Genomic DNA, 26965 nt, shown 5'->3' with positions numbered 1-26965 from the left:
CTTTCTGGGCTACAGAACTATATGAGCCCCCTCATCCCTAAGTGGTTGACACACTATATTTTTCCTATAAAAACTTGATACAAGCTCATTCTATTCTAAAACTTATTGTAGTATTTTTTTTAGGTATCATAAAGCAGCACTGTTTTAGCTTTTAGGTGAAGTTCTTTGACACTGAGCATGTTTAGCAGTCAAGAAAGGAGGAGAACCCCCCTAAAGATGAGATGAACTCCATAAAGCTACAAATCTCTCTGTAAAAGTCTGATTTTTAGACTAATTGATTGATTGATTGATTGAGAATTTATTTGAACACTAAATAAAAGATGAACAATTAAAAACAAACGAACAACAACAAATACAAGACAACAACACAAAATGAAACAACAAGACTCAACACTTATTTGTGTTCAAAAGGAGTCAAAGCTTATTAAATCCCTTCTCCCTATGTTAATTTACTATATTCAGTTATACAACAACAATAATATTTATGTATATGTATGTATAACACATAGTAATGTAGTATATAAACTTGTTATTACCATTATTAACATACATAACTTGTTTTTATCTTACACACACATAAGTACACATACACCCTTGTAGTCACAATGAGACAACACTGAACAAACAAACAACAACACATAAAAAAAGAAAAATAGTAATAATACATTTAAAAAATAAATCGTCAACATAACCACCTACTGTCATTTCACACAGCTGTATACTAATCAGAAGACAGTCTTTTTTTTTTTTTTTTACATTACATTCCTTTAATGAAAGATGTTAGATTTTTCTGCATTTACTGCAGTCAGAGGCATTCATTTAAATCCAGTGACAGATGAGACTTGTCTCTGTTGGAACAAACATCACTATGAAGTGTAGTGGTAGCAAATCATCTGATGTCAAAATCTTGTCAGAGAAGAGATGAGAACTTTGTTTTGAAACAAAATTTTGAACTGAGCCATGTTGGTTTTGAAAAAGCTGACTCTCAGAATGAAACAGATAATTTTTTATAGATTTCATCTGGGAAAAAGGGATTTTCTTCTACATTTATTTGTACCATTGTATGTATCGATGTATACCATTAACTATGTGCATTTCACTTTTTTAAATGAGCCAACATACTCACGCACGCACACACACACACACACGCACACACACACACACACACACACACACACACACACACACACACACACAATAACATCAGCACGAAACTTGACTTATAGTAATAATAACTGTTCTATACACTGTGCAACAAATCAAACATATTGTAGGCAAATAACTACATAAACTAACAAGGCCGTTTATTAGTTAGAGTTGACTGTAGCTGACTATGTACACTGGCTGTATTGAGGGAGGGGGTCCGGTATTTTTTCCTACACATAATTATTCTCATTATTTTTAGATTGAGAATGTTCCAAAATCACAAAAAAAAAGATGCAAAATGACTAAAATGACTAAAAAATATATGTAAAATGACTAAAGAGATGCAAAATTATCCCAAATACATACAAAATTACTAATAACAGATGCAAAGTCACCACAAAGAGATGCAAAATGACTGAATTAATGTGTGCTAAATGATCCAAAATACACAAAATTCCCCCCCAAAAATTCCCAAAACACTTAAAAAAAATATGCAAAATCACCTAAAAAAGTGCTAAATTAACAAAAATATGCCTAAAATTACTAAAGAGATGCAAAATGATCCCAAATACATACAAAATTATTAATAACAGATGCAAAACCACCATAAAAAGATGCAAAATGACAAAAAATAGATGCAAAACAACAACAAAAAGATAGAAAACAATCACAAAGAGATGGGAAATGACGAAAGAAACACAACTTGAGTAAATAACTTAAGAAATCAGCTTGTTCTCTGTAACCGTGGGAAACTTTGACCTGAAACATGCTATTACACCTTGTTCCCAGTGAGCAGTTGTTGTATACACCTGTAAACACAAACACACACACACACACACACACACACACACCTGCTTGTTGTAGCATGTTGACCTGAATCACCTCCAGCAGCCTCGTCTCATTCTGCTCCAGCAGCAGCAGCAGCAGTTCTCCCACGGTGAGGGATTAAAAAAGCAGGTCCCGCCTCCCACCGAGCTCTGAATAATGAAACTGTTTGTGTACGTTTATTCCACATTCACATGGAGAGGCTCTCTCAGACGCCAGGGGTCGTATTTCACTGCTCTTGATTAAATGCTTCTTAGCAGGAAATATATCACTCAAAACACAGCCAGCCTGACAAACAGCAGCGTTTTGTCTTTAGTGAATTATTTATTGTCCGAGCACCTGCAGCTGCTGCATGGAAATGTGTTTCTATGTGTCGGGATGATGGCTAAAAACTCAGCTTTCTGCTTAATGTCAGCCTTAAACACACTCAGTGACATGATTTAAGCCTTTGGAGTCTGGGGCTCTTATGTTGGTTTTGGACTCCTTTTCATTCTGCCTGTATAAACCATTTAAAAAGTGTTCACCCTGCTACGTTGGTATCATTGTTTTCAGTACAACCTCACCTATATATATATATATATATATATACCTGATTATTATTTTTTAATTTTGACTTACTGGATCAAAAATTTGAACACAGAAACACACAAATAAAATACAAAATAAAAACACGAAAACACCCATAAAAAACACACATAAAAACACAAAAAAATTACAAAAAAACACATAAGAAAATGACAAAAAACACAAAAATAAAAAAAACCCATAAAAACACAAAAGATTGCCTTTAAATGCATTGAAATGCTGAATGCACACTGCAAAATAAAAAAAAAATCTCTTCAAAAACTTCAGTAAAATCATGTTAGACTTGGTCGAGGTAGTTTTAACCTTTGCTGAAAAAGAGTTGATGCGATAATGGGATATGGAAACTTCTAGAAAAGCCAGAACTTTAGAGGGGATGACAGCTGCGCTCTCCGGCCCTTCCGTGGACTCCAGAGGGTTTAGAGCTGCAATATTATTCATGTCCACTCCAGTAAATCCATAGACTGTATATAAACAATAATAATACGTAAATCAAGAGGAGGAAGTTTGTGACAACACACATCGGTGTTACCTTTTAACCCTCTGGTATCTTTAGGGACATTTTTTTTTAGCCATATTTGCCATTATTCACTTTTGTTTTGGCAATAATTTTGGCTGTGAAACTGCAAATGGCATGATTTTTGGAAGAAGGTTTTTTTTTTCTTGATATATTTTGTAATTCAAATTTCAATTTTTTTAATGGGTCTATAAATTTGTGTACAAATTTACTACCCTTTCAGACCCTTCAGGCTGAAAATGTCCACTCCCCCCCCCCAAAAAAAATGCTATAAAAACTTTACAGATTAATATTTTTTTCTACTTTTTTCGACATAAACCTCTTAAACAACTTCTGCCTTGTTCAAAATGACCAACCATTCAATCTTTTTGAGGATTTTAACCCTTTAAATGCAAGTTTGATCACATGATGTCACTGTTGTGACATCATGAAATGTAGTTATTTTCCATATAATAAATATTTTTTGGCTAAGGCATTGGTTTTTATCACAGCCTTGGAACATGTCAAAGATTAGGAAACAAAATAGATTTTGATGCATCTTTAGTTTTGGTGTAGTGTCAGATTTAAAATGTAAAAACCCCTTTAAGGCCACTTGATGGCAGACATGTCCACTTCCAAAAAATGCTATAAAAATAGTACTGTTACATATAAATCATTTAATATTTGATAGTTTTGATCAGGAATGAAGTTGATTGAAAGATTTAATCCAAAAAAGGTGAAAAAAAAAATATCAGTACAGTTTTGTGGGTTTTTAAAAAAAACAAAAAAACATCAGGGACAATGTGCAATCAAACGGGCATTTAAAGGGTTAAAATACAAAAAGAATAATAAAAATGAACATTTGATAGTTTTGAGCAAAAAAATATTAATCTGTAAAGTTTTTATCACGTTTTTTTTTTTTGGGGAAATGGACATTTTCAGCCTGAAGGGTCTAAAGGGTAGTAAATTAAAGTGGGCCCAGGGGGTTAACAGCTATTTTTTTTGTTTTACATACTTAAAAACGTTTTGGGGGATATTAAATGTTGCATGTAACAGTAAAAAAAATAAGATATTTAATTATTTAGAGCAGCAACAAATATACTACAGGTTAAATTCAAAAGAATGGTCATAGTAATTTGGGGATATAGACATTTTAGAGACTCAGGTGAGAAACCAGAAGCTGCAGAATCACAGAGAAGCAAAACACATTAAAAAGGACTAATAATAGATGCAAAACCACCACAAAAAGATGCAAAATGAATAAAATATGCCCAAAATGATTCTTTTTAAAAGATGCTAAATGATCCCAGACACACAAAATTACAAAAAAATTGTTGCAAAATCACCCAAACAAAAGGTGCAGAATGACTAAATGAATATGTGCTTAATGTTCCATAAGACAAAATACTAAAACCACCATTAAAAAGATGCAAAATGAATAAAATATTCCCAAAATGTAAAAAAAAATTATGCTAAATGACAAAAATATTAAAAATAGCTGATTGCTGACTGACTGAAAATATTTGTATTTGTATATATATATTTATATTTATACACACACGCATTCTGTAATAGATCTGTGGTGTTTGATCATTAAAAAAAAGTTTTGTGACTTACTTCACTGATTTAAGACTTGGATTCAATGATAAAATCTCATATGAAAGGTGCATTAAAAAGACGTTCTCCTTCTCCAGTTGAGGTCCTTGAAGGCAGCATTTCAACTGGTTCTTCCAGGCAGATTTTAAGGTGTTACTGAATGTGAAGCAGTTTTTTTCCCCCAAGATAAATACGGTAAAAACATGCCAATCACAGTAAAACTCTCAAATAATTTTTTTACTACAATATGAAAGAGATGAGATATATATTTCATGTGATAAAACATGAGTTGAGATTTCACAAAATCTTTTGAAAGAGGCTGAATAAAATAAAACATTCTCACGCCCTCTGGCGCTGCAATTAAAAACCAAAAGACACTGTTTGATATTTCAAGACCTTGATTTTTTTTTTTTTTATCTCCTGAGATTTTTAAAGCACCTTTTAAAGATTCATATAGTTTCTCGTCGGTCCAAGAAACGAGAAGGGAAAAAAAACAGACGAATCATTTAGGAATGGAAAATGACTTTTTATTTCTTCCAAAAAAAAGAGAGAGAAAACAGATCCCTAGAATAAACAAATATACTGCTGTAAAATAAAAGCCTGTGATTTTTTTTTTTGTAACATTTGTTTGCCTTTCCATGCTTGATACAATCCATATATTTCTGCTTTAAATAAATAGAAAAAATGTACAAAGAGATGGGGAGGGGGGGAGGAGACAGAGAAGAGAGAGACAGATTAAAAGGTGTACTCTGCTCAAAAAACATTTGGCATCATTGAGAATTCATGGCTGATCCTGATGTACAGGGAGGTCTGCAGCCCTGCAAATCTGCATCGTCTGTCTGTTTAGCCCGTCCCCGCTGAGGAGTAATCATACCTATATACTGCTGTAATAATATCTTTCAGAAAAATAAAGAGTAAATGAAAAATAATGCAGTTGCAGATTATGAGAGTATGTGTTTAAGCTCTGTGTTGTGAGTGTGAATGTGTGCATTTCTTTATATACAGAATAGTGAGGCAGCAATCCGAGGGTTCTTACCAAAAAACACAGATGTAGAAAAAACAGAACGTGCACAAGAGATCTTTGATTCAACACACCGACTCACTGAAAAAAAAAAACAACAAAAAAAAAACGAGGAGATTTTATCTGTTAAACAGCCTCTCTCTCTCTCTCTTTGTGTCATTTTTGTGGGTTTTTCTCCTGCAGATGGCGCCACAGCAGTGGAGGATGCATCCAGAAAAGGACAAATCTGTGCTGCAAGTTACAAATGTGACATCTTTGGGAGGAGGAAAGAAAAAAAAAAAGTTTTAGCGCTCCGTTTTTGCTACAGTGGCTCGTTTATCTACAGCACAAACATCTGTCAGATCGGGTCACGGACGGCAAATGATTGGTGGAGAAGGTGTGATCCGTCTCGCCCCCCCCTTCACGCCAAGGTGACTTAAAAAAAACAAACCAGGGGGAGAGAATTTAATCTTCACCATCACTGTCACATCATGCTTTTTTTGGGGAAACAAACAACGATACAACCATGCACTCACCGAGCCCCAGAAAGAGAGAGAGATGGCTCGCCAGAGAGGAGTCGGCTCTCTGGATGTTTGATACTCGAGGCCTCAGCAGACACTTTAATATGACATCAACGTTTATCCGCGTTTCCTTCTCCACCTGGATTCATGCTACAACAATGCAGAGAGGTGGTAGCAGCTTTTAGAGTCGAGAGATCCCAAACGGATCAGACGAAAAAAGAAGAAAAAAGTGGTTTGTGGTGGAAAACTCCCAGCTGTAAATGTTAAAAAAAAAGTGTGAAATCGAGGAAGGGAGTTGCCGAAAAAAGAGCCTGCATGCTCGGCCAAACCCCTCCCGTGACAAAACTACCGACGTGATGAAGCTGTGATAATTAGATAATTACCGGCGGTTACATGAACCTTTATGAGACTCCAAAAAAACCCACAGTACGCTCTCTCGATCCCACGAAATTCACCCGTTTTTGAAAACCACACACAAAGACAATCTCGTTGCAACAGGCAGGACTGGATTCCATGCAGAGAAAAGTCAAAAAACGGGAAGAAATGGCCAAGAAGAACCCAAAATGGAGCATGAAAGGGGGAAAAAAGCTAAAAAAAGGTAGCTGTTTGTCAGGTTAATTGGCAATAACAAACGAAACACCCCCGACACTGACCTCACTGTCCTTTACACCGAAGCAGCCGAAGAGGTAATTACAAAACATCCGGAGTTATCAGCTCTGCATTAAGCTCCTGATGTGATTCATTGTTTTTAAGATCCAGGGCGATGATGATCTGATTCTGGATCGGCGCCACAGCCGGTAAACGGCTTCTCCTTCTCAAGTGCCAATTCATCAACACCAGATTAGAGACAGCTGTCGTTGAAAATAAAGAGCCGTGATTAGGACTCGTTTTTGGTGCCAAAACGCAGACATCCATTAAGGAAATAGTTTTAATGAGAGCCGAAGTTGGGAAAAGAAGTAAAAGTTACCTGTGTTCTAGGGGGATTTCAGTTTTAGGACGACAGAAACACCTGAAAGCTACTTTCTGTCTAAGTTTTCTGAATTTTGGGCTGGAAACAAAAAAACCCTCATGTTTCCTTATGTTGTGTTCACACCAAACCCAAAGAGCTGCTGTGGAGCTCACACATATGTTGGAAATGCGTTAAAGTCTGGCTTCATAACATCTGAAAGTGCACGCAGCTTTTACAGAAACTGTGTCTGGATGACTGCCACAAGTACAGCGATATGAACCAAAAATAGACAGATATTGCTGTGATTTCATTGCAATAATCAGATCAAAAGTATGCCGAAATAACTAAACTATGATGCCGATTCATAAAAAGTCTGACTTCATGTTTTGTCAGGTCTGTTTGCAAGACGACAAGCAAACAACTTTTAAAATGCTTGTTTTCTGAAAGGGGTTTGTCTCCATCGGGGCTGTGCTAAGCCGGAGAATCTCAACGCTTTGGTGTGAACACACTGGTACTATAACGGCTTTAACTTTAATTCATCAGTGCCAGTGACTAGTGGATTCCTTTGCTACTTGCCACATTTTCCCCCAATTGAATAAACTTTATAAGTGGCTAGTTGAGCACACAAAGTACAAAGCTGCTGCTGACGTCCGTTAGCATTTAGCTAACGGCCATTTCCGAACCTGGCGGGACGACATCCTGGACTTTTCTTGTTTGTCTCTCGTTTTCCCCAACAAAGTCTCCCATTTGTTGGGCTTTCTAGATCTGGATCACATGCAGGTAAAGTTTGACTGGAGAAGTTTCGATACCACTTCATACTGGGGTTTCTTTTTGGTTGATACCATCAAGATATCGAAACCTGACACCCAGCTCTTCTCATTTATCACAAAAATACCTGCAGATCCAACAACTGATTGGCTGTCTGGACTCAACAGTCCAAGGAGAGAGAGTAGAGTTTGTAGGTTGCTGACATCATATCGAGAGAAAGAAATGGCAGATGCTGTCGAGACGGGAAAAATTTAAAAAAAGAAGAAGAAGGACGAGGACCTTATCTAACCAGACACTGGAGGAGGAGCGAGGAGAAAGGAGCGCACTCGAAGCGGGAGAAAAGCGAACCACAAGAGCCTGAGAGCCTCCGAAACGTTTCGTCTACAGCTAAAAGACAGAGACACCAAGAGATAATAGAGCTATAGTTACTAGACACTGGCAGAGGTGAGGACAAGGTGGAGGTCTGCTATAAGGAGGATACTTTGAAAGAGAGGCTAAGCTAACACAAGACTGCGACAAGAAGCGTCTAAGAGCAATATCTATCCAACAGCGACAGTGATGGGTGGGAGCAGACGATCTAGACAGGTTATTATTACGATTTTTTTTTCTTATTTTTTTTCTTCTTTACATATCTACACATACCAAATAGTGACGAAGCAGGCTAAAAAAGCATTCTAGAGATAGACCAACTAGACAGAGTTGAGAAGCGAGATTCGAGAGGTTTCATGTGAACTATCACTGGGATGTAAGACACTGGACTGGGATGGGGATGGGACTACAAAAAGTTTTCAAGTTCGTTGTTAGAATGGCAGGAAAAAAAAAAAAAAAAAAAGAGTTTTTAGTCACCTGCCAATGTGGCTGGTAGATTAGACAAACTTCTTATTGTAAAACCTCAAACAATTTCTACAAACTTCAAATCTCTTTCTCCACTTTTTTTTTTTTTCCCGGACCAGGAGAACTGGCAGCAGCTCAACTTACGGCAGGATAGTCACTTCAGTGCAACATTTTTGCATGTGCATTTTGCAACAAAACTTTTTTTTTTGATTTTACAGAAACAAAGCAAAGAAAAAAAAAAACCCAACCCAAAAACGTTTCGTGTCAAACTCACGCTGGCTCAAATTTGGCTCGAAATTTGACCCTCAGAAATAGCCCTCAATGGAAAAACGTACACATAATAAATGTGTTAGCACACACACGTGAACACACACACTAAAAAAAATGCATAATGCACACATACACCAACAGTGTAACTCATGGTGACGGATGCTTTGGCTGAGGATTGGCCCTGACCTCTTAAACGAGTCAAATTTGATCCCGGAAATATGTTTCCTGGAGCCGCGGGGCGAGGGTGATGCCAAAAGTTCAGTGTCGTTTTGGCTCTCGGCACGGACAGAGTCGCACTTGAAGCCTCTCGCTTTGATTCAGTGCAATTTAAAGTGAATTCAACTCAATTCAGTAACATTTAATCATTCACTCAGTGCTGCTGTCATCAATCATTGGCACATAATGTGGATCTGCCAATAGGGTGTACCTTATGAAAAAAGCTCTTATTTTGGAAAACCTTTGACGTCTGAATCTGGTTGGTGAGCTGATGAGGACAAGAAGAACAGATACACACAGGTCAACCAGGCGCTAACGGGCAGCTAATGATGCTAATAGACACGGCAGCAAACCAAAAATACACATTGCTTCTAATCAACCCTCTAATGAGCGTGATGGCAGCCAAAAATGTGTCAAATCGTGTCTGGCTAAATGCCTGGTCACACCAGCACTTTAAATGGTGAAAAATTGTTGCATTTTTACCAAACTCGGAACGTGTCTAACAACGATTTAGCCTCAAATATTCAGCCAACGGATATCAAGGCCAAGACTTCCTCTTTTAGACTCTTTGAGTTGAGAGAAGACATCTATATAACCAGTTTAGTTAAGTAACTTAAGCAAATAAAAAGCTAAATAGTAGTTAGACGAAAGCAGTGTTCTCCACATGCTGTCCTCTCCTCTCAGCTCTGTGTAAACAGTTTTTCAGTATATATTGGTCACGTGACTGTTTGTCTCAGCAGAATCAATCATGGCTTCACAGTGTCGCTGAGGAGCAGAATTTAATGTTTTTAACAGGATCTAGTTATTACAAACTGTTAATTTTTGGGAACATTTTAAATGCGACGTAGAATAAAGTGATTTGGACAGAAATGTCACAATTTTAAGCTTCGTTTTGGTAAAATTTTCTAATGGAAACTTACGCAACCTATGATATGTTAAAGGACTGTCGGAAAGTTCAATTTTCAACAATAATGCCCGTTTTTACACTTTCTTTCTATGATAAACAGTTTTTTGAGCGACTTTTCACCCTCCGGTGGGTTGGTGCAACAAAAGCCTGCTGAAACATGGTTGGTCGATACTACTAGTATTAAAAAACGGAAACCAGAATGCGTACGATAGCAAAATCTAGTTCCGTTGCTTATAAATTCTGAGAAGATATGCAGATATTAATGGAGATTAACATAGATCAAGCCAACTTGACAGTGCAGACGTTTGGGGTGAACCGAGAACCCAAAATACGAGAAGCCATCTTTTTTTTTTTTAGCTGCCTCTGTTGGAAAGATTGAAAACCAAAATAAGTCTTTGTCATAAACTTTGTGAACTTCATGCTGCCTTTAGGTTCACGAGAAGAGTCCATATGACATATATAACGGAGGTCATGGAAGTTAATTTTTCGGTGTATATCTTATAATTTCACAGAGTTTTTCTTAGTAACTTTAAAATATGCCTGAGTAAAATGTAGATATTACCAAAAACTGAATTTTTTTTCTTTTATACCTTTGCATTACCTGCTCGCTAGCTTGCTAAATCGTTAGCCTGCTAAATCGTTAGCCTTTAGATGGAACGTTAACATTAGCGTCCACAATAAAGTTGCCTGTTCTCACTACTTAACCATTTGAATGCTAAACATGTCGTGCACACAATTTGGCATGTGTTAATCACAAGCTCCGAAGTTCCGCTTGAAGGCAGCATTATTGTCCCGTTAGCAAACAAGCTCACAAACCTGCTAACTGACCCTTTGAACCGTAGCTAGCTTGGAGAAATTTCCACTTCCTTTAATAACTTTTTACCGGATTATAGTATGTGCATCTGGGGAATAAAATGCAACACAGAGCAGAGAAAACAGATAAAAGCTTGGAGAGGAATTGTGGCCGCCATGTGCTTGCATGCTGGCTAGCGTTTTAGCAGTTAGCTTGCTAGCTACAGTCGTTTTTTGACGAGTCACTGCACCACCACGGTTATAAAAACATGTTTTTTGAAGAAGCATGGATTAATTTAGCTGCACCACTCTCTGGTGTGACCAGACTTTTAATAATTTTGGGACACAGACAATTTAGACCGTGCTAGCATGTCGTTGTTGCTCCGCTAACCACCGTCTCTCTGTGTGTATCTGCAGCTTTAAGAGAAGAAAAAAACAATATGAGCAGTATGAGTAACAAAGACTTAAGCTTAAAAACCCATAACAACAAACGCTCAACTACTATTAACAAATGGTTCAACAAATTGCTGTACAAGCCCCGATAACATTCAGGAGAGGCTGCAGAAGATAAAACAGATCGAAAAATACAAAGATATTCCCCCAACAGAGCGGAAAAAATTACGGGAAACACACTTGAGAAGATCTGCCTCTAACTCTCTCACTGATTGGACAGTTTGCGGAGCGACTGAAGGGGATGGAGAGGAGGCCGCCGCCGTCGTCTGAAACAACTGCTACACACTTCCACACACACACACACACACACACTGAAACAAACACTTGCCCCCTCAGACGTGCTCCCAAGTTGCCGTTGCAGGCGGACGGTAACCCAGAGAGGACAAAATAGCACCAGTATGAAATAAAGCTAATTCTGCAGCGGAGACTCTCTCAGAGGTAGGATTTCCTCTTCTCTACTCCTCCATCTTTCCTCACATCTCTCTCTCTCTCGTCCGTATTCCCTCTCCTGAAGCATCACTCCATCGATTTAAAATTAGAAACAGAAAGAAGCTACACACACACACACATACAAGAAGTTGTTTCAGACAACGACTAGCCAGGATGACGCCTCCTTCTCCACCACCTCCCTCCCTCCATCCATCCTCTGTCCGGTCATCTTCTCCTCCTTTTTCTTTCCAACTTGTTTTTTTTTTTGGTGTCGGTTGGTTTTCTTGTCGTCTGTCTGTCTCTTTAGCTTGATCAAATCATTCCTCCGTCCATCTGACCGTTCCTCGTGTGTGTTTTCTTCTTCTGCTGTTTGTTTGTTTGTCGCTTTTGGCACTCTGCTTCCCCCCTGACTGGATTACATAAACTGCATCTGGAGAGACAGAAAAAAAACAGAAAAAATAGTTTATTACTACAGTTCTTCCAACAAAGAATTTCGTAATATATTAAAACAGCTTTCAGCACAAAAATAATACATACATTTGCAATGCAGTGAAATCATTCTTTTAATTATTTGTATCTTTAATGGCTGTACAGAATATATTATTTTTTACATTTAAAGCTTCTGTGGAAGTTTTTTAATGAAGTATCAAATTTCTGTTTATATACTTAAACAAAAACGTCAATTTGAAAGATTCAGATCAAAGGAGTCAGTCTTGTTTTTTATTAAATCAACTTCTTTTTTATTAATTGCCTGCAGCAAGCGGTAGACTGTCTTTTGACTGCAGTAAAAATGATTTTTATGAACAAGAAACAAATATGGATTGAAGCAGAATATTTCATCAGATAAACACAACTTTAGCAATCTTTTAATACATTTTGACTTTCGGAAAATTATCTACAAATAGTACAACAGAAATTATACTTTTGTAGCCTAATCTTCGTCGACAACTGTGCTGAAATATATTTAAAGTGTTTGAATACACCTTGTTTTATCCCTCTCTCCCTGTCTCCATCCGTCTCTCTCTCTCTCCATCCCTCTCTCTCTCTCTCTCATTCTCTCCCTCCATCCATCCCCCCTCTCTCTCCATCCATCCATCCATCCATCCCTCTCTCTCTCTCTCTCCATCCATCCATCATCCATCCCTTTCTCCATCCATCCATCCATCCCTCTCTCTCCATCCATCCATCCATCGATCGATCTCTCCATCCATCCATCAATCCATCCATCCATCCCTCTCTCTCTCTCTCTCCATCCATCTCTCTCTTCATCCATCCATCCCCCCCTCTCTCTCCGTCCGTCCATCCATCCATCCATCCATCCATCCATCCATCCCTCTCTCTCTCCATCCATCCATCTCTCTCTCTCCATCCCCCTCTCTCTCTCTCTTTCTCTCCCTCCATCCATCCCCCCTCTCTCTCCATCCATCCCTCTCTCTCTCCATCCATCCATCCATCCCTCTCTCTCCATCCATCCATCCATCCATCCCTCTCTCTCCATCCATCCATCGATCGATCTCTCCATCCATCCATCCATCCCTCTCTCTTTCCATTCATCCATCCATCCCTCTCTCTCCATCCATCAATCCATCCATCCATCCCTCTCTTTCTCCATCCATCCCTCTCTCTCCATCCATCAATCCATCCCTCTCTCTCTCTCCATCCATCCATCCCTCTCTCTCCATCCATCAATCCATCCATCCATCCATCCCTCTCTCTCTCTCTCTCTCCATCCATCTCTCTCTTCATCCATCCATCCCCCCCTCTCTCTCCGTCCGTCCATCCATCCATCCATCCATCCCTCTCTCTCTCTCCATCCATCCATCCCTCTCTCTCTCCATCCATCCATCTCTCTCTCTCCATCCCCCTCTCTCTCTCTCTTTCTCTCCCTCCATCCATCCCCCCTCTCTCTCCATCCATCCATCCATCCCTCTCTCTCCATCCATCCATCCATCCCTCTCTCTCCATCCATCCATCCATCCCTCTCTCTCATCCATCCATCCATCCCTCTCTCTCCATCCATCCATCGATCGATCTCTCCATCCATCCATCCATCCCTCTCTCCATCCATCCATCCCTCTCTCTTTCCATTCATCCATCCATCCATCCATCCCTCTCTCTCCATCCATCAATCCATCCATCCATCCCTCTCTTTCTCCATCCATCCCTCTCTCTCCATCCATCAATCCATCCATCCATCCCTCTCTTTCTCCATCCATCCCTCTCTCTCCATCCATCCATCCATCCCTCTCTCTCTTCATCCATCCACCCCCCCCCCTCTCTCCGTCCGTCCATCCATCCCTCTGTCTCTCTCCATCCATCTCTCAATCTCTATATTTATCCATCTCTCTCTCTCTCTCTCTCATGCATCCATCCATCTATTCCTCTCCATCCATCATCCATCCATCTCTCATTCTCTCCCTCAATGCATCCATCCATCCATCCCTCTCTCACTCCATCGCTCTCTTTCTCTCTCTCCATTTATCCATCTCTCTCTCTCATCCCCCCATCTATCCCTCCATCCATCCATCTCTCTATTGACTAAATAAGTTAGCTCATATTAGAAACGTGCGGTACCTGGGCTCCGGGCATCGGTGCGAAGGGGTTGGTGGGTCTGAGAACAGGCTGGTTGTACATCATCGGCTGAGGAGCCATGACTGGTACCCCGCCCATCTGACCCATCTGGGGAGGGACCTGGAGGAGAGAGAGGAGGGGGGAGAGATCAGACACAACAACAAAACAAACAAACAAATAAATAAATAAATAAATAAATAAACAAGTAAGTGAAGCAGGAGAAAAAGGGAAATGAGAAAGCAATGATGCAAAAACAGCAACAAGGCAAGAAAAAAAGACACAAAAATGAAAGAAAGAAAGAAGGAAGGAAGAAAGAAAGAAATAAACACAGAAAGAGAGAAAGAAAGAAAGAAAGAAAGAAAAAAGAAAGAAAGAGGTAGATAAAGGAAAGAAGAGAAGGACACAGTCAAATACTTTGATATTCAGTAAATTAAAGCTAAAGCCATTGTTTAATTCATTTATGATTGAGGAAAATTTGGATAATGGATTTGGATAATCTTTGAATAATCTAACCCTCCTGAACAAAACTACATTATTTATTTTAGCCGGAAACTGTAAAAATATAAATAATCGTGGAATATTTTACAATACTGACGGACCTTGAATTAATCATGTGTGAAGAACGCTTCCATCAGGGAAAATTTTAAACTGAATATTTCATCAAAATCGCTACATTCAACAAGTCTTAAACAAATAAAATTTTACCAAAATCAAACCATTGGCTCTAACCAGATCCTGTAAATAACAATAAATGTAATAAATTAACAAAAATTTACTGAAACTTCGACTAAAATATAGTGGAGCTGCAACAATTATTCGATCAATCTAACAATAATCGATTATTAAATTAATTGTCAACTATTTTGATAATTGAATTATTGGTTTGAGCAGTTTTTGAAAGACAATAAATCCAAATTATCTAATTTCAGCTTCTTCAATGTGAATATTTCTGGTTTCTTTGTTCCTTTATGACAATAAACTGAAAATCTCGTTGGTTTGTGGACAAAACAAGAGATTTGAGGACGTCATCTTGTGGTTTGGGAAACACTGATTGATATTTTTCAACATTTTATTGACCAAACAACTCGAACAAAACAAACAAAATCGATAAATCGTTTAAGGGTCAGTGACAAATAAGGGCAAGATGTCAAATGGTGTAACCACAAAAGAATGATGAATATAAAATACTTCATCCACCTACAGTGTATTTAAGTGGACTTATACATATGACAACTTAATTTTAAAAAACATATTTCTGAGTATTTCTACATTTTCACATTTCATCAATATTGAGCAGAACATATTCTTAAAACAACCATTTTTTTTGTTAAGTTTTGACAAATTATGTAAAAAAATGTATATACCATAATGCTGCAATGTTAACATGGATTGAATTTTTTTCTCATTTTAAATCACATTTATTTTCCTGTTTATTATCAGATTTTTATGGAAAAAAAAAAGACTGGTTATACCAACTGACACTGGGTTAGATCATGTCATCGACCCTTAAATAATCGACAGATTCATCGATAATGAAAATAATCGTTAGTTGCAGCCCTGAAACGTAGTAACTGCTTACACAGAGCAGAGAGGAGAGGACAGGACAGGCTGTAAAAATGTAAATAGTTTATGAGTATAGCTTGTGGAGCCCCATTTTTTTTCTAACATTGGTAACACTTCAGATTCAGATACTTTATTAATCCCACAGCAGGGAAATTTCTTTGTTACAGCCGACCACAAAAATTGCACACAAAATGATTTCCATTTTAGATAAAGATAAAAAATAAACAATCTAATGGCAAAAGACATTTAACAATATACAATATACAACCTAGTGCAACTTAAAAATGTTCTATGTTGTTTTTTTAACAGGATTGAAAAATAAATAATTAAAAAAAATTCAACTTCAAGATGGATTTTTTTCTATGATTTTTTGCATTATACCTGTGTTATATGCACAAAAGATATTTCTGAGTTCTCCTTACTTTTAGCCATGGTTCCGCTGTTTCCATAGAGCTGCAGGACTATATATATATAATATATATATATATATATATATATATATATATAATATATATATATATATATATATATTATATATATTATATATATATATATATATATATATGGCAGTGAAAAGCAAGACCACAGCGAGTAAAACGCGACGAGCAGGGAAAAAAACAAAGAGCCCTGAAACTGCTTGGCAGTAGGAGGGAAAAGACTAACTGGAGAGGATCTGTTGCTGTTCTCAGTTTAACACAAGTGAAAACTGAATATATATTGGATTTTGTCTGTTGGTCAGACAAAACAAGACATTTGAAAATGCCACATTAAGCTCTGAGAACCTGATTTTGCCCCCAAGTGTATGTCTATATTTCACATTTCTATTGGTATTTCTATTTGTACATATCTCTGTTTACTTAAGACTTGTTGCATTTGTATTTTTTATATTGTTGCATTTTTAAAACTCATCTTAAAACCTATTTTTATTCAACCACGCATGAGACTCTTGTTTTAGTGTTTTATGGTTGGCTTTTATTATTATTATTTTTTTTGTTTTAAAGCAATGCAACCATTTATTTTAGTGTGTATTCCTGTTTAATTTATTTTCTTGTTTGCTTGTTTAGGTACAGCACTTTGTTGCGGCTGTGGTTGTTTTTAAAGTGCTTTACAAATAAAGTTGAGTATATTTAGTGAAACATGCTTTTTTAAAATCTTTATTTTATTTGCACATTTACTTATTTCTATTTCTATTTCTTACTCAGCAGCAACTGTAACAAAAGCAATTTCCCCCCTGGGATCAATAAAGTTTTTCTGACTCTGATTCAAAAATGATGAATAAATGTATGAAGGAAAAGAATCAGATTAACCAATAAAGAAAATACTTGTTTTTCGCCCTGTTCTGCATGTAATGAGGCTGTTTGAACAGTGAACAAGATGTTTTCTGTGCACACTCACCATTCCATACACAGGCACTTGCGGTGTGGTCATGGGAAAAGCCATGGGAGCTGGAGCCTGGAAGAAAAGCAAAAAAAACAACTTAAAGCCGGTGGAAAAAGCAGAATTTGCAGAAAAACACACACCTGGATCACACATTGTATGCACCCATATGTGGAGAGCTACTGTAGCATAAAACGCTTTAACTCTATGGAGTCTTTTTGGGCTATTTGGTCCATTTTTGAATCCTTTTCATCCTGCCTGTATACACCACTTAAAAAATGTTTAAATGCCATGTTGGTATTACTTACTGGATCAACACTTTGGACCAAAAAGAAACAAAGAAAAACCAACATAAATGTGATCTTGTGATTGTGTGTGATCCTGTCACCCAACTCTGGTTTTTATTCTAGTGGAACTCTATTTTATTTGTGTTTTGTGTTTAGCGTAACAATTTCGGTCATTTTGTGTCTTTTTTGGTCATTTTGTGTCTTTCTGTCTTTTTTAGTGATTTTGGGACTTTTTTTGTTTATTTTGTGTCTTTTCTTAGTCATTTTGTGTCTTCTTTTGTTTATTTTGTGTCTTTTCTTAGTCATTTTGTGTCTTTTTTTTAGTAATTTTTTGTCTTTTTTTTTTAGTAATTTTGTGTCTTTTTTTAGTCATTTTGTGTCTTTCTGTGTCTTTTTTGTGATTTTGTGTCTTTTTTGTTCATTTTGTGTCTTTTCATAGTCATTTTGTGTCTTTTTGTGTCTTTTTTAGTCCTTTAGAGGTACATTTACAGTAGGGCTCCATGCTGCTTTGTTTTCTAGTCTGGATGTCATGAAGAAGTCTGGATTTGGAGCTTTTGGAGACTCCAGAGGGTTAAAGAACATCTGGACATCGAGACAGTTTTATGATCTTTAGCTGTGACAAGCATCTGTCTTTATAAGACACATCTGACTATAAATAAACACAATACGCACAGTTTAATGTATGTGCAAGGAGAATACATGTAATGGTGATAAAGTGTGAACATTAGGAGCAGCATGCAGCAGGTACTTAGAGGAATCCCACTGGGAGCAATCATTACGGCAGCTTTAAAAGGGGTGGCTCAATAGGACAGCGTTTAGTCCTGCCCTCCTCACTCCACAAATCAAATCCACTACGGCTCAATGGGACTGAAACTCAACGTGACGGGAAAATTGCAGCCGGTGTTTACAACCCACGCACATCCTCGTTAATAAAAAACGCCGAATTCTGCTCAACAAACTGAGTGAATTTCATGGAAGCGAACGTCTCAGGAGCATTACGGTGTCCTATGTACCTCAGGAACATCAGTTTATAAAACTAGAGGTGGAGATGCAACAGGAAGGAAGGAAGGAAGGAAGGAAGGAAGGAAGGAAGGAAGGAAGAAAAAATAGAGAAAGAAAGAAAGAAACAGTCTAAGAAAAATGAAACGTTCTAAGAAAGAAAGAAACGTTATAAGAAAGAAAGAAACATTCTAAGAAAGAAAGAAACATTCTAAGAAAGAAAGAATCGTTCTAAGAAAGAAAGAAAGAAAGAAAGAAACGTTCTAAGAAAGAAAGAAACGTTCCAAGAAAGAAAGAAACGTTCCAAGAAAGAAAGAAACGTTCTAAGAAAGAAAGAAACGTTCTAAGAAAGAAAGAAACGTTCTAAGAAAGAAAGAAAGAAAGAAACGTTCTAAGAAAGAAAGAAACGTTCTAAGAAAGAAAGAAAGAAATGTTCTAAGAAAGAAAGAAACATTCTAAGAAAGAAAGAAAAACGTTCCAAGAAAGAAAGAAAGAAACATTCTAAGAAAGAAAGAATCGTTATAAGAAAGAAAGAAACAAAGAAGTTGATATAGTGGGGCGGATTAGCTCAATATTTCACAACAATCGTTCACTTTGTGATAAAAGCATGAAATTTGGTAGATGTGTTGGTGAATATGTTTCAAACAAATCTGGATATTGGGCCACCTCAAAAGCGCCCCCTAGTGGCCATGGCAGGCATTTGTTATACGAATAAATCAATGATGACTAAAAACTGCCCTTTTAATAATACCAACTGGTGATGAATTGTATATTTTTGGAAAGCCTGATTAGTCACCTTTACAACGAGGTACAGCTTGTAAGGATAGTGCATTCATGGAATGAGCAACAGGGCTAAACGTGTGGGTAGCACCCCCCAAAAATGTGCATCCCCTGTGGGGCGGATTAGCTCAATAAATCACAAGAATTGTTTATTTTGTGATAGAAGCACACAATTTGGTGGATGTGTTGGTGGATTTGTTTCAAACAAATCTGTATATTAGGCCATCGCAAATTCCAAGATGGCAGCCATTTTTCAAGATGGCCGACACCTTAGTGGAGCAATTGAATGATATAATGGTTTATTTGGTGATACAAGCATACAAATTGGCATGAGCAGTATCTGTGGGTCACTTGACAATAAGCCATCCACAGTTACTTGGGTTGAAAAAAAAACACTCCCAGCCACTTGAAATTTCTATTTTCAAGATGGCCGCCCCCTGGATCCTCAAAAGATCGATTTTCTCATAGAAATGTATTGGGATTTAGATTATTCTGGAAAACAAGTTTTAAAACATCATAATACAGTTGTGTTGAGTTGTTGATCATAGACAGATTAGACAAGAGTGAGTATCTGCACTACCAGGGCACACTGGTGATATATGACTGCTGTTAAACTCAGAGTGGGGTTCAATGTCAGCCAATTGTAAAGTTAGTCAAAGAAGAGACGACAACTCTCTGAGTAGTTTTAGTTAACCGGGTGGTGTACAGATCGTACAGGGTAAAAATGGCATTGGATGAACGATTGGACTAAGTGAAGGGTTAAGGCATGAACTTAGTTGTATCCCATACATCAAAGTGCTTATTAAAAGGTGGTAAAAGGATAAACCCTCGGCCTCTGCCTTTTAATTTGCTGCAGACATTGCAGAAGCCATCATAACAGTTGAGAAAACAAACAGCAGGACACCAAGATCATACTGGTTATAATCCCATTGCAAGAAATGTTCCATTATTTCATAAAACAAAAATGCTCTGCCTATCTTACGTAGTCCAACCCGACTAGATGAAGGTGATGGCATAGAAAGCACATTGACAACAAAAAAGAGCAAAATATCATTCAAGCTGTAAACTTATGTTCAATAACACACCGCTGGAAAGGGCCCAAAAGAGAGCATCTACTGCTGCTAAAGACACTAAAGTTACCAAAGATATCCATGTCAAGAGGTCAAGAAGATCCCAGACCTCTTATGAGGCTGGATATGTGTGGGGACAGGCATTGAAGAGAGACATCCACAAATGCCAAGCCCGTCCGACTGGGGATGGGTAAACAGGACAAGGAGTGGAAAGTCTTCTGGACTCCACTTCCACCTATTGCGGAGAGTTGTTGGGAGTTGACAAAATGTGGGTGCACCAAGGCTTGTACTGGAAAGTGTAAGTGCTACAGATATGGACTCAGTTGCACATGCCTATGTATTGCCCCTGCTAGAACGTATTTGCTTGTTTCTTTTGCCAGTGTTATTCCCTGTTGTCTTTTGTGTTTTCAAGTGTAGGCCTATGGCTTGGCTTCCCCTCGCCACATCGGAGCATTATGTTCTATTTTGTCACCAGCCTATTACTGTGACATGTTCAGTTTTTACTTTGTAACATTGCTTTCACATTTTCAGTTTAGTTCCCTAGTATAGTTTCAGATACTGTTTGTCATGGTTCCGTGTCAGCCAGAGCTGCTGTTGCCTCTGGATCTGTCATTATTGCCATTCAGTATTAACCATTGCTCAATTATTATTTTGGAGCACTGTCCGTTCAGCACCACAACTGTGTTTCCCCACCCCTGAGTATTTATTTGGCATGTTTAATGGCAGTAGTAATGGTTAGTTATAAAAAAAGTAATTTAAAAAAGTATTTAAAAAAACCCTCATGGTAAGGGAGCCTGTGTACCTTGGTGAACCCGGAGAGCTACGCCGGTGGGAGGGAACTCCTGTCAGGTTTTACCAAACTGGACAGGTCGTGGGCAAGGAGTCAGACAAAGCACAGTCAAACAACCTCTCTTGAGGAACCCAATACATTTCTATGAGGAAATTCATAATTTAAAGGTTCACATGGCAGGCGGCAGTCATCCTGAAAAAAAGAATTGCCGCCTTGAAATTTCCAGTAGCTGTGGCTGGCTTATTGTCAAGTGACCACAGATACTGCTCATGCCAGTTTTTATCCGTATATCACCCAATAAACCATTGTATCACTTAACTGCTCCACTAAGGTGTCAGCCATCTTGAAAAATGGCTGCTATCTTGGAATTTCAAGTAACTGTGCGTTGCTTATTGTAAAGTGACCTACAGATACTGCTCATGCCAATTTTTATGCTTGTATCACCAAATAAACCATTATATAATTTAATTGCTCCACTAAGGTGTCGGCCATCTTGAAAAATGGCCGCCATCTTACAATTTCAAATGTCTCGGACAATTTTTTTGTTAAGTGACCCATGGAGACTGCTCATGCCAATTTTTTATGCTTGTGTCACCAAATAAACCATTATATCATTCAATTGCTCCACTAAAGTGTCGGCCATCTTGAAAAATGGCCGCCATCTTGGAATTTCAAGTAACTGTGGGTGGGTTATTGTCAAGTGACCAACAGAGACTGCTCATGCCAATTTGTATGCTTGTATCACACAAATAAACCATTATATCACTTAACCGCTCCACTTGGGTGTCGGCCATCTTGAAAAATGGCCGCCATCTTAAAATTTTAAATGTCTCAGACAATTTTCTTGTCAAGTGACCCATGGAGAGTGTTCATGCCAATTTTCACGCTTGTATCATAAACTGAAAGATTATATCACTTAGCCGCTCCACTAACAGAAGAATACAAGCCAAAGAGGAGGCCGTAGCCTGTGAATGGGAATATCAAGACCTAATAAAATGTTATACAAAGTTAATGTTTGTTTCTATTAGACTGTAATAAAACTTTTGTCACTTTAACATGTCTCTAAATTATATTTGTGGTGCTGAAAACATGAAACAGCAGCTGTAGGGTAGGCAAAGCATTCCACGCCAGTAACCACCGGCGGCCATTTTTAAAAATGGCCGCCACAGCCATCAGAATTTTTTTTTGCGATGGCCCAATATCCAGATTCATTAAACATGTCTTCAGCAATGAGTGTACCAAATTTGATGCTTTTATCACAAAATGAACGATTGTTCAGCTAATCCGCCCCACTAATAAGGAAAGAAACGTTCTAAGAAAGAAAGAAAAGAGAAAGAAAGAAATAAGAAAAAAAGAAAGAAAGAAAAAAAGAAAGAAACTTTCTAAGAAACAAAAAAAAGAAAGAAACGTTCCAAGAAAGACAAAAGAAAGAAAGAAAGAAAAAAGAAAGAAACTTTCAAAGAAAGAAAGAAAGAAACGTTCTAAGAAAGAAAGAAAAAAAAGAAAAAAGAAAGAAGGAAAAAAAGAAAGAAAGAAAGAAACGTTCTAAGAAAGAAAGAAAGGAAGGAAGAAAGAAAGGAAGAAGATTAGAGGTGGAGATGCAGCAGTGGGAGATTATTGTAATATTAGAGGGATATTAACAGGTGTTGATGAGATCTCAGTGGTATTTGGTCGTCTACAGATGTTTGAGGAGAGCAGCAGCGTGGTGTCTCCTCCTCCTCCAACACATTCACTGCTTCAGTATTTGCTGCAGTAACAAGTTGCGACTGTGTTCTCCACTGCAGGTTCCTCCTACTCACCCGGAAGTCAGCAGACTCCCACCGTTTTCAAAAACCCATTAAAAAACAGCTTGCAGAAAAACCGCTGCTGCCTTCGCAAAACCTAATCCATCACTGCAAATGAGACAACTGAGGCCTTTTTTTTCTTAACTTTATAACGCCTCAATCATTGCAGAGGTATTAAAACTACTTCCACAGCTGAACGTCTGCAGCAGGAGCACGTAACAGAGCACATAAATGGTAAGAAAAAGTTACATTATTTCCATTAAACGCAGTAATTAGCTCCATGAAGTCAGAAAGCACCTCAGCAGTCTTACGTAAAATGATGGATTACATTAATCAGGGCAGTACAATGGTTGTGTTTAGCCTTTTTATGTGGAAAAATAAAACTACACCAGCATTATCCTTTAATTGCTGCTTAATTAATGCTTGTAACAAATAGTGCATAATGCTGCCTGATCTATAAAAAAATAAAAAAAAGTCTTGCAGATTGTTTCAGCTCAGGGTTGAACATGCAGAACAATGCATGAGAACCTCACTTGCTACAGTTTCACATTTAAACACAAAATGTGGTCATTACAGAGTGCAGAAAACAAAAAAAAGTCAAACTTTTACTCCTCAGAATATGACGTCATAATACTATAGCACCAGTTTCAATGCAGACTTTTGAATCAATGCAGCATTTGGAAGCTTTTCCGGCTGTGGCGGCCTTTATAGTCGTTTAAATTGTGGCTTAATGATCTATGCTTTCAAGTAGGCGTCACTGTATTTATGTTTTGTTGTCTTGAATAAAAAAAAAGCTTCTAGTCGATACAGAACAGACAGGTACACTGAGGCGATGAAGATTTATTATTTACTATTTGTTTATATTTATGCAAAGCAGCACCACTCAAGGTATGCAGAATTAGCTATTAGATATTACTGTTTGCAATACAACTTTGAATGTACAGACGGCTATCACTGGATAACTTTGATACTGAGGCAAAGTTAACAACCTGAGAATTTTCAAGGAAGTTCTGCTGTTATAAGCAGAACTTGTAATCCCTGTGATTTGTAAACTGATTTATGGATGTTAGATGTAAGAGCCTTTGTAAGTGCGAGTCATACAGAAACTAATATGTGCTTTGAGTCTGTGTGTTCACATCTGTACGACAGACTCAGTACGACTCTGGGAAAGGCTGCAAATTATGGTAATTGAGGCGCTGAAATACCTTCACCGCATCCGTGACCTGCAGTTTGATAATCTCAAGTGTAAAATTACTGATTTATATTTATTTGTTTGATGTTTGAGGTTTGCAGCTTCAAGCATTCGGTTTAATATTCTCAGGCGAGTTCTGAAGGGATGAGGAGGGATGATTTCTATGATTTCGGGGATTATTTATTTTCCTCTTTTAGTCACAATGAATAGAAAATATTTAGAGAGACTTTATTTGTGACAGATTCTTCCACTGAGAATTTGACTTTCAGAACATTTTCCTCCCGTCTCTCCCTCTGTGCCTTTTTTTATCTAAACTCTTTGATGCTTGAATTGTGTTTTAAAAGCTATTTTTTAGATAATGACCCATTTTATTTTTATTATTTATTACACTAATCTAAATCATTGCCTGTTTTAATTAATTATTGTAAAGGAGAATTAAGGTTATTTTATGTTTTATTTAAGGCATCTGATTTTGACAGTCTTCTTGTAAATTCTGAGGTGGATTCTGTTAACACACTGTGCTTTTATTTTGAAAGCTGCATGTGTTTAGCCACAGGAAGTAAGACTAGCTTTCTGTGATTAACACAATTTAAAAGGGGGATATGAAGTAATTCTCTGCTACGAGATCAAATGGTTTCTGGTCGAGTCAGGTGAACTCTGAATGTGTGATCAATGTGATTGATCAGGCGTCCAATTTTAATTCCCAGCCTCCAGGGAGCAGGCTTGAAAGCTGATCATAACTATTGATCAATCTGATCTCCTGTAGCAGCAGAGCAGCCCAACAGGTGAGAAAAAGAGTCCGATTTGAAGCTAAAAGTCCTGAATTTCATCTGTAAGTTGCTCACTCGGTAATACACTAAAAATAAAAAAAATACTCTCAAACTCGCGGCCCGGGGGCCAATTGCGGCCCTCGTGATGATATTTTGTGGCGCCCACCTTGATATGAAAGTTTAATGTGAGTTTTATATGAATGGCACTTTACTGTGTTGTGTGTGGAAGGTCCCTTTAATTACTTTTTCTGGTAATTTTGTGTCTTTTTAAAATAATTGTGTCTTTTTTTATAATAATTGTGTCCTTTTCTAATAATTTTGTGTCTTTTTGGTAATTCTGTGTCTTTTTTAATAATTTTGTATCTTTTTTGGTAATTCTATGTATTTTTTGGTCATTTTGTGTCTTTTTTTCCTCATTTTGTGTCTTTTCTTGGTCATTTTGTGTCCTGTTTTGGTCATTTTGTTTATTTTTTTAAGTAATTTAGTGGTTTTTCAATCATTGTGTTGTTGTTTTTGTGTATTTTCTGGTCATTTTGTGTCTCTTTTTTTTTTGTAATTTTGTGTCTTTTTGGTCATTTTGTGTCTTTTTTTGGTCATCTTGATACTGCCTCCAGCGGCCCCCAGGTAATTTGAGTTTGAGACCCCTGCGCTAGAGGCTTTGTATTTGAAGCCATGAATAAAGATTTAACTGATTTTACCTTCATGCGCACCTGAACCATCTGTCTCTGGGATGGACTGGTCTGAGAACAACAGGGGGCACCACTTTGTTTTATCTTTGTACGGCGTGAGGAGAAGAGAGGCGGTGGTGAGACGTCGTTTATGCACCACTACACCTTTCTCCATGTGTGTTTTGGTCCATCTGTCTTTGTGCACAGCTGTCGGCCCATCACGCTTTACATTCATGTGTTTGTCTCTATCTGTCTCTTTATGCTCAGACTCTCTCCAGCTGTTCTTTTTTCAAAACTTTTACTCCTCAGAATATGACATCATAATACTATAGCACCAGTTTCAATGCGGACTGCAGAACCAATGCAGCATGTGCAAGCTTTCACATTAACATTGAGTTACTACCTTGTTTCCTTATCAAAAACACTTATTGCTTTTTGCATATAGTCAATAAATTGCTTTACACCAGGGGTCTCAAACTCAATTTACCTGGGGGCCGCTGGAGGCAGTATCACTAAATTACTTTAAAAAAGACACAAAATGACCAAAAAAACACACAGAATGACCAAAAGACACAAAATGACGGGGGAAAAAACAAATTACTTTAAGAAGAAACAAAATGACCAAAAAAGACACAAAATTATTTTAAAAAAGACACAAAATTACAAAAAAAAGACACAATATTATCAAAAAAAGGGACCTTCCACAACACACAACACGGTAAAGTGCCATTCATATAAAACTCACATTAAACTTTCATATCAAGGTGAGGGCCACAAAATATCGTCACGAGGGCCGCAATTGGCCCACGGGCCGCGAGTTTGAGACCCATGATATACACAGACATGCTTTATATTTTTTTTTTGGTTTGAATGTATGTTGTGTTTAAAATAAATGGAAAAATTTAATAATCTGTCTTTGTGCCCATCAGGCTTTACATTCAGGTGTTTGTCTCTGTCTGTCTCTTTATGCTCAGCTTCTCCTGCTGTTCTTTTCCCCGTCTGTCTCCAGCGTGTCTCCTTCCTTTCCCCGCCTGCGTATTCTACAGCTTTAATCCCGACTTCTAGCAACTCCAGCTGAACTTTTCCTCTTCCCTTTGCCGCCTCCCTCTAAAGACGACTTTCTTCTTCGTATGTTTTTCCAGACTTCTGACCTAACGTGACCCCGTGAAGGTTAGAGAAGTAAAAAGGCTTTGCAGGATTTCTGGCTGGCATTTTAAGTATCAAGCGAGCGCAGACCGTTGCAGCTTCGCCCTTCTGGCGAGAATCTCAGATGTGGGAGTTTTACTTATCATGCATGACACCCTGCTTACTCTCTGCTCTGGCACCTGTG

The 26965-nt window shown here is 37.7% G+C and overlaps 1 protein-coding gene across 3 annotated transcripts in view; it reads right to left on the bottom strand.

Annotated features, from left to right (window-relative positions):
- Positions 1–5150: 5150 nt before the first annotated feature.
- si:ch211-200p22.4 (phosphatidylinositol-binding clathrin assembly protein) overlaps positions 5151–26965 on the bottom strand; it is a 140715-nt gene continuing 118900 nt past the window's right edge. For all 3 annotated transcript variants that reach the window (XM_059354317.1, XM_059354316.1, XM_059354320.1), the window contains 3 exons: positions 17314–17370; positions 14359–14475; positions 5151–12214 (listed from right to left, as the gene is read on the bottom strand). In XM_059354317.1, the coding sequence (XP_059210300.1) occupies positions 12200–12214; positions 14359–14475; positions 17314–17370 (189 nt within the window). In that variant the 3' untranslated portion in view covers positions 5151–12199. The remainder of the gene's footprint in view (positions 12215–14358; positions 14476–17313; positions 17371–26965) is intronic.

This window comes from Centropristis striata, chromosome 17, assembly GCF_030273125.1.
Source record: "Centropristis striata isolate RG_2023a ecotype Rhode Island chromosome 17, C.striata_1.0, whole genome shotgun sequence".
NCBI lineage: Eukaryota > Metazoa > Chordata > Actinopteri > Perciformes > Serranidae > Centropristis > Centropristis striata.
Note: the sequence above shows the minus strand (reverse complement) of the source record. Positions and strands in the feature narration are given on the sequence as shown.